This window comes from Centruroides sculpturatus, unplaced genomic scaffold, assembly GCF_000671375.1.
Source record: "Centruroides sculpturatus isolate CEXI.00-Female unplaced genomic scaffold, Cexi_2.0 scaffold1795, whole genome shotgun sequence".
NCBI lineage: Eukaryota > Metazoa > Arthropoda > Arachnida > Scorpiones > Buthidae > Centruroides > Centruroides sculpturatus.
In genome coordinates, this window is record NW_019385886.1 from 116,300 (window position 1) to 125,952 (window position 9,653).

Sequence of the window (9,653 nt, forward strand, 5' to 3'; positions counted from 1 at the left end):
TCATAACAACAATATATATATATAATAGTTTTTTTTTCATATATATATATGAAAAAAACTATTTAAATGAAAGTTTGTAATCTCCAAATATCAAATTTTTCAATTTTAATGATTTTAAATGACATATATTCAACATACAAACCCACAAGTTTACGGTTAGCCATTTATTCATACATTGCTGTTGTCATACATATCGATGGCAGTACACTATATTTATAGTCTTGTTATTAAATTCTTTTGTCAGGTTATATATAAAAATTATCCGGATTGCTGGATTATCAAGTCCCGAAAACTCAGCACTCGATAACCCGGCAGTCTGGATAACTCTAAGCAAGCTGTTATCCTCTCTTCTTTCTGCAAACGATGATGGTCAAGGTCTTATCCAGAACTTAAAGAAAATTAACCTATTGGATGTTATTGGCTGGGTGGTGCATGCCTGAAACGAGTTAGTCATTAACACTAGTTTGTTCCTGGCGAAAACTCCTTGATCGTGAGGGAAATGAGTTCATTGAGCATGATGATGCAGAAGATGTAAACTTACTCGACCTCTTGAAAAGAGTTTCTGGATGTGCAGAGGCTTATGAAAATGATGTCGAACAGTAGATCCAGAACAATATCAAGCAAAACATTATGTCCGATACAGAAATTATTTCTGCTGTCATAGTTAATGAAAAAATGCTGGAAAATGATGAAGACGTTGACATTGAGGACTTCACCATACAAGCTCCTAAAATATCACATAGTGAGAGAAAGGCTGTCGACACTGCCCTTCAGTATTTTGAACAACAAGGTGCGTTGGTAATAGACTTACTGTTCCTTTGTCATCTTCGTGATGAAGCAGCAAAACACAGAGTGCATTGCAGTAGACAATGGGACATTATGCATTTCTTTAAAAAAAAGTAGCCAGTTTTTGCAAAGTCGGCTAGTTAATTTTCATTATGGGCAGCTTTATGCCTCATAAAGTATTTTTTTGAGGTCTGTCTTATTAGGTAAATTACTGTACACTGTGTATTCATTAATTTTCATTTTCATGTAGTAAAGGCTCTGTGCTTTCATAAGGTATATACTTTTCCTTTGTTTAAGGGTATTTGCGCAGTTTATTCTCTGTTGTATTTTCAAGCAAACAATGTGTACAATACAGTATTTTCTGAAGAAATGCTCATACTTATTCTTTTTTAACCCCATTCCCAATAACCCAGCATTTTAACAAACTCGGGGCCACCCTTTGGTTCACATTAGGCTGTGTTTTCGGGACTCTACTGTAGTAGAAACCTAATTATATTGCACTGATTTAACTGTTCATTTTCAAACAATTTTTATACTTTCCTTGGACCTTCCAAAATATGTTCTTCTAATATTTTAATACATAATATACTTCATATATCATTCTCATAAACATTAACAAAGTGGGTAGTAAATATTCTTTGAAGATAAATCAAATAGTTATTTTGCAATTAAAATCTTTGACTCTGATTCTCTTCAGAAATAATTAACTTTTACATTAATTAAAACAGTTAAATATTCAAACTATTTATTTCAGAATTAAAAATTTGTTTTTTTAGTATTTTGATATTAAAAAGACCCCTTTCTAATAAAATTTGTTAGGAAATAAGCAATTATATTATGAAAGTTTCTTTGTTTGAAAATATGAAGTGAAATCTTTTAAGAATTAGTTTGTTTATTGCACTTTTTCTTTAGCGGTTGAGAAGGCAAATCTGTATTTGAGCAAAGACGAAATTCCGCCGCACTGGGATTGGGACCTGATGATGGGTCGTGATGATGAGGACAATGATGACCAGGATTCTGACATTGAGGTAATTGTATTGCACATCTCATGAATTATTTTATTTTTTTATTGTAAAATTTCACTGTAAAATTTACTTAGACTTCTGACGACGAACCGAGTGAAGAAAAAGATCGTTTCGTCGCACAGCTGTATAAATTCATGGATGAAAGAGGTGAGCCATAAATTTGATATAACGAGAGAGGTTTTCTACATTAAACATTAATTGTCAATAATTTTATTATAGGAACACCGATTAACAGAGCACCAACAGTTAGTGGCAGGGATCTTAATTTATATAAACTTTTTAACATTGTTCAGCAAATGGGTGGATATAATAGGGTAATGTATTAAATATTTTTGTACTAAACAATAATTTGTTCTTTATTTTCTTATTTTGTTTTTTGATTTAAGGTGACAAATCAGAATAAATGGCGGACCATATATACTAAAATGGGATTAGTAATGACTAATCCTGCATGCTCAATTCAGATTAAAAAAGCATACAAAAGGTAATTGTTTGGTTCTTATGTACTTAACTCTTTGATGAGTACTCCTGTAAATATACTCTGTATACATGGTGGGCTGCTCTATAAAGTAAATGCATGCATGCAAGTGCAAACACACACACATACACACAATATATATATATATATTGTGTGTATGTGTAAACTTCAAGAATCTATGCATGTCTGTATGTATATATATGTTTCACATGCAAATGTGAAACATTACAGACAGAGATATCTGTCGACAGGTCTAGAAAATTCTTTAAGTTTGTTTTTGTAACTTTTGCAAGATTTAATATAAAATTTTCTAGCATAAAGACAAACATTTATATAGTAATTCATATTTGCTCTCTCCTGAATAAGTGCAGTTTTTTAACACAGTTGAATCAAAGAAAGAAAATATTGCCTAGTTTATTAAAAAATATGAATTAGATATTAATTTTTTTTTTTTAATTGTTAATTTTTAAAAACTAACTAATGCAGGGAGGAAAGGGAATCTTCAGTAAATCCACTCATCAAAGGGTTAAGTTATTGCATACATTTGTTGTAATTTAAATTAACTAGTATGTTTATTTTCATTATTCTTTAAAATTTTGTCTTTTTTTATTTTTATTTAAGAGAGAGGTTTTATTGTTATTTTTTTAATAATAATTGTTAGCAATACATAAAATAATTTACATGAAATCAGTTATAGAATTGTATATTATATTAAAATATCTAATATTGTTATCTTTATATACCAGAACATAATTTTTGATATAATAAAAATGATTATCACAAAGAGAAGCATCAAAGATTTTAAGAAGAAAATGTGTATAGAACTATACATAGTACAGAGGCAGTCAAAAAGTTTCCAAGATTGCCCTCCAGATGGTGAAAGAGAGAAAATTGTGTGCATGTTGTCATAGAGGAAAGATTACAATGTCTGCTCATAACAACAAGTGGTCTGGGCATGTTTCAGTGCATGATGGTTCACTATTCTGTTCATTCAACATGAGTGTTCATTCATTTCAACATGAGTGTTTGTCTTTCAGTGCCATATTGCAGTTTGAATAATGTGCAAATGTCAAGTTTGTGTGCAAATTGCAAAAATTTGCTTTGGAGATGCTGTTGTTGTTGCAGCAAGTTTTGGTGATACTGCATTAAAGAAATCCACAGTTTATTACTAGTTTTTATGGTTTAAGAAACAGGAGACATTGGAGGATGACAAGTGCAGCGAGAGATTGTCCACATCCAGAACCAAATAAATGATTGCAAAATGTGAAAACTGATTTGTTCTGATCCATGAATGACTATCATGGAGTTGAAACAAGAAGTTATCATCTCTTACAGATACATTCATGCAGTTCCGTTGGATGATTTGATATTGAGCCATGTCAAAGCAAAGTGCATTCCTAAGCACCTAACCAAGATCAATGGAATGTCACATGCTGATTGCTGGAAATCTGGTTGAAAAAATATGCAGGACCCAACATTTCTCATGAAGATCATCACTAGTGTTTGCCTACAATCTGAAGATGATGTGCTGTAATTGGAGTGACACACAGCATTGTTTCCCAACCATAGAAATTGCACTTTGTTAAATTCAAGAAAAGAGTGATGCTCATTGCATTTTTTGACATGGATTATATGGTGCACTGTGAGTTTGTACTGCCTGTTCAGTGTATTACTGGTCATTTCTACATGCACGTTTTGCATAGATTGTGAAATGCAATTTGGAGGAAATGGCATGACGAGTGGTTAGGAGGGTGGTTTTCTTCATTACAATAATGCACTGACTCACTCATTCTTGTTGTACAGCAATTCCTTGCTGACAAAAGTCTTCCTGTCATTGCCCAACCACCATACTCATCAGATCTTGCTCCTAGTGACTTTTGGCTATTCCCTGCAATGAAAATGGGTCTCAAGGGGATGACTTTCAGAACCATCGAAGTCATCAAATCAATTGTGATGGCCAAATTCCTGAATATAACAAAAGAAGACTTTCATTGCTTTCAACAATAGCAGGATCAATGGGGCAAGTGTGTGCACTGAAAGGTTTTATTTTGAAGATGATTAGGTAAATATTTTCATATCTCCTCCCATTACAGTACTCTACTATAATTCTGGAAACTTTTTAACTGCCCATATATATATATATATAGGCAATCAAAAGTATATATTATACTATAATATATTATACTATATATGCTATAATAAAAAACAATATAGTTAAGCTGGATATCCACAAGAGTGTTTTTGCCACACCAAGCTAACATATAATCACGTGACATCATGCAATTCACATAGTTGATATCCACTACATGATTTGTACTTCATTCATGTACTATCTGGTGGGAAGAAGAATAAATCAAAAATTGATGACAGTGACGCTGTCATCTTAGCAACATACTTCTTTGTAGGAAAAAATCACTTTTTTTTTTTGTTTTCTATTATTTTTTATCATTTTTCATCTTTAACTTTCCAGAAAATTGTGAACTTCTGTTGATTTGTCTGTTGACATACTAGCATGGTAGATAAACCAGGCCATTTTGTAGAAAATGGTGTCAAACCATCTATTTGTTTTTGATTTGTGCAATGAAATAGTACATCTGGCTCAAGTATCTACTTTTCACCTAACTATGCAATTTACATGTTCATTTTTTCTAGCTGCAGTGCCAAACATGTTCAAATTCCTTAGCAAAATCTATCCTATGGATAACCAGTTTTATATAATACATTAGTGAACTTGTTATTCTAAAAAGTATTTATCTAGATTTGATACGTATTAACAGTAAATCCTCATTATCCACCGATTCTACTTCCACAGATTTGCTTATCTGCTTCTATAATACTGTAACCCAAATGCCACACATGGTTTCTTAGTTCCCATTTGCTAACATTTGCAGTAACAAAAAATTTTGAAACTATTGCACAATGCTAACACAAGCTCCACCAAGAGAAGCAGTAGTTTTGTTCTCACAGCTTCTGTTGTGTTAACAAGTTTCCATATCATTCTGGTAATATTCCACATTTTAAATGTTTTACACTGTTATAGTGATTAATTTATTAAATATCAATAAAGGTAGCAAAATATAATGCTAATGAATGTTTTACTAGGTATTCCTTAACACAAATGTGATGAGTTAATTAACTTTATTCTGGGGATTTGGTAGCATCCATAAGCAGACAATTCAGTGTAAATGAATCAGCCAATCAACTGTCTGCATGGTGCACAGAAAGGAAGACAATATAAATCTCACTGTATGCGTGTGTGTGCCAGCTTGGGAAGGTTATAAAGTGTTTTCATTGGTTTGTGATGAAGTGACATAAAAAAATGAAAATGCTCCTTGTATGTGGATAAATGAGATGGTTGACTGCAAGGAAAATTGGACAGCACTAGTATAAGGCTCAAAGTCAAACAAAATTACAACCATGTTATTGAAAACTAGAAAAATGTGAATCCATTCTCTGCTAGTGCTGGCTGGCTGGCTTGCTTATTTTAAAAATACATACAAAGTAAAAATTGCAAAACTTTGTACTTAGATGGGTGTAGCATATGTGGAAGCTGTTGAAGAATTTGTAAATTCCTGCTTAAATTTATCAAGTAGAAAGTGTTGATCTGAACAAGTATTAAACATTGCCAAAACAAGTTTCTTTTACAAACAAATAGGAAAATACATTTACATATAAAAATATCACTTTGGATTTAAGACATTTAAAAATTGTCATCATGCTTTTCTGTATGAATGCTAGAGGTAACTTTAAATGGAAACATTTGATAGTGTATGAAATCCAAAATATATATACCCTAAAAGGAAAAAAATTGAATCATCTTCTAGTCATTTGGAAATGGAACTATAATACTTGTATAATTGCTGGATTTTTTAGGATTAGTTCAACTGCTTCAGCTCTTTAATAAAACAATAAATTTCAAAAAAGAGTGCATTCAGAGTTCTAATGATTAAACAATGCACCTGTACATCTTTGTCAAGACCTTAAAAATACCTATACATGTGTCAGTCCTTTTCCCAATATACCACTTCTGTACTCCAGCCACTCAACTAAGATGTTAAGATTTTCAAAAGTAATTTTACCTGGAAGCTCTACATAATGCTTGGCAACATTTGGGTGTAAATGCCGACCCCAAAATCATAAGACTTTTAGAAGCCTGTCCCCATCTTTGATGTAATTATTTGAAAGTAGCCTGGAGAATGTTTTTCAGGCTATAGTAAACAATCATTGGGAAAAGGCTGGGCACAATATGTAACCAATTTTGAAGACTTTAAAAGTGTCTGTGCACAAATAAAAAAACAATATGCAAGCTACCATGCACTTAGCAGAAAGAACTGATTGCAATGGCTTTAACACACAAGAGTCAGATGCTTATGATGAGAAGTTGGATGATGTGGCTAAGGAGAATCATAAAGATAGTGAAAATGATGACAATGGCATGGAAGTTTCTCTGATTCTCTTGGTTAGCACAGAAAAATTTCAGAAGTGAGGCTTCATTATACAGCCAGGCTTTCAAGGATATTCAGGAATTAAAGTTCATTCATTACAGCCTCACACTTAAAAGCCAATTTGGGCATATTTTTCCATATGCTGAGCTATTAAAAGAATTATGATGGAAATTATGGTAAAAAATGCCAATTCAGTTGGAAGAAATCACCATTGCCACAACCTTTAATAGGTTGAGGAATAACCAGTGCAGAGAAGGAAATGGCTGATGTTGAAAATATCAAGCTAACCTTGCTGTCATTTAGTGCATAGTGACAAGAATCTCTATCTTATTTTTTGGAGGATAACCAGGGTTGACAGTTAAAAAATATTACAGTACCCCCTAACACCATCATTAACTATTCAAGGTAAGATTCATGTCCAGAAATTTCCATTTATTACATTTTGTCTTTAAAGTTTGTATTCACATGTTTATGCATGAATTTTTGTTAAACACAAGAATAAAATATCTTTATAAAATATATACTGTAATATGGAAAGAGTTCTTTATAAGAATGGTACATATAATAATGAGTTTATAACAAGTATCCAAAGTGTATAATGAAGGTTTGTGGGAACAAACTGTTTTTCCTATCGGCTCAATGCTTCAATAACTAGTTTCCATTACTATGGGGTTTTCTAGGAATGTAATTTCTACAGTAAAGATTAGAAGCAAATGCTTTATATAGCAGAACTTTTCAGGCTATATGAATTTTAAATAGAATCAAACAGATAGAAATGTAGATTACTGTTTGAAAAAATTTTTCATTCATGTAATTCCAAAATTAATCTGTTTGTGGAAACATTTTTTCTAGGTATTTACACAGTTTTGAAGATTTCAATCGAAAACTCGGATGCACGATGGTATCTAACACCAGGTCTGGACACACACGATATCGATCTGACAGAAATATTATTATGACAAGGAAAAGAGAACAAAACTTACCTCTCATTAGATCAAGACTATCTAGAGGTGCAAAAGTAAGTGTGTTTATTATCTATATATACTAGCTGCAAGGACCCGCTTTGCTGGGTTTTTATTTGTGGGCAAAAAGTAACGATAGTGAAGATTAAGATAATTACATTATAGCCAATCTTGCCCATTTTCACAGAATGCAAGAATTAGGTCCCCCGTTTCCAGACTAATTAGAGAATTTTTATATGAGTCTAAAAATATGTTTGATTTCTCGCAAAAACGCAAAAAACTGTCTGTAAATATTGCATGCCACTTTATATTAACACTTCCTTTGTTACTCAACACTTTCATTGTTAACACTTCCACTGTTAACACTTCCATTGTTACACATCTTTGAAGTCAACCACTTTCAACCCCATATCTCCCACACCCTTATAGCACAGAATGCAAGAATTAGGTCCCCCGTTTCCAGACTAATTAGAGAATTTTTACGTCCAGTCAAACGAACTATTTTCAATTTGATCAATTTTCTGGAACATTTACAATCGTTCTATAATCAAACCAATTCGAACTTAAAACGATTCGAACATTTTTAAAATCAAAATCGAAAATCTTCGAAGTCAACCACTTTAAACCCCATATCTCCCGCACCCTTATAGCTATCGAGACGCAACCATCACAGTGCACAATGGGAGACTTGGGGCTACTACCACATACAAACACCATTCATGTGCGATGTGTAGTTTTGGCTGCAGAGTGACATATAGGCACAAACACACCTATTTATCTATATATATATATAGATAATGGACGTGTGTGTCCCTATATTTCACTTTTCAGCCAAAACTACACATCGCACATGAATGGTGTTTGTATGTGGTAGTAGCCCCAAGTCTCCCATTGTGCACTGTGATGGTTGCGTCTCGATAGCTATAAGGGTGCGGGAGATATGGGGTTTAAAGTGGTTGACTTCGAAGATTTTCGATTTCGATTTTAAAAATGCATTTATTTTGCACAAACTTAATAAATATAAAAAGGAAAAAAAAAAATTATATTCTGGAAGTTAGTTTAAATATAAAATTATAATGATGCGCCACCTTGTTTCAAAAATGTTCTGATGATGAAACAAGATATCTCCAGTCAAGGTCAGCATGTGACGACCAGAGATATGTGGGGAATAACATGGGACAGGTAAATGGGGTTTTTCAAAGATTCGTTTGTCAAAATTCGATTTAGCAACATTCACTTTTTGAACTTCCCAATGAGCAACACATGCGCAAATCTTGTACTACTGCCTGTTTGTAGAGAGTTTTACCATTTTGTATTTTATTTTGACTCTGTTCTCAGTCCCCTGAGTACCTACAAGTCTGGGTTTTTTTTATGTGCGCATGATTTGGGCACTTAATACTCTGTGCCAAATTGCAACTCCTGACATGTACTTCTTCATACCTCTAAACTGGTAACTCAGTCAGCACTATGATTTTATAAACAAGACATAGTCTTGTCAAGAAACAAGTATATGATATAAATCAAAATAAACAAATAAACATTTTTGGAAAACACACTTTATGAGCAGTGACTCTTGGATTTGAAAAAATAACCTGTAAATTTAATTACATATAAAAAGCATTTTAAAATTAACAGGGTGTTCACATATGGACCAGAAATTTTGCTCATTGATGTTTTATCATATAAATATTCTACATTAATAGTTAAGCATATGAAAATAATTTATTTTATGTAAGGGAAATATTATTGCCTTCACAACAGCTATGACTTTGGGATTCTTACTTATAATTTATATGAGAAACATGTTAAGATGATGAGTAAGTTAATAAATCTATACTAATATTATAAAGAGTAAAGTAAGTTTGTATGTAGCGGGTAATCTCCGAAACTATTTATCTGATTTCAAAAATTCTTTCACCAATACAGTCATACCCCGGACTTACGCGATAGGTGGGAC

At 32.5% G+C, this 9,653-nt stretch overlaps 1 protein-coding gene across 1 annotated transcript in view; it reads left to right on the top strand.

The window, feature by feature from the left end:
- Positions 1-7,783, top strand: part of LOC111612411 (AT-rich interactive domain-containing protein 4B-like) — a 37,048-nt gene extending 29,265 nt beyond the window's left edge. Inside the window, exons 9-13 of the mRNA XM_023353617.1 lie at positions 1,674-1,814; positions 1,886-1,958; positions 2,031-2,125; positions 2,198-2,295; positions 7,587-7,783. Coding sequence (XP_023209385.1) covers positions 1,674-1,814; positions 1,886-1,958; positions 2,031-2,125; positions 2,198-2,295; positions 7,587-7,782 — 603 coding nt within the window. The 3' untranslated portion in view covers position 7,783. The remainder of the gene's footprint in view (positions 1-1,673; positions 1,815-1,885; positions 1,959-2,030; positions 2,126-2,197; positions 2,296-7,586) is intronic.
- Positions 7,784-9,653: the final 1,870 nt, after the last annotated feature.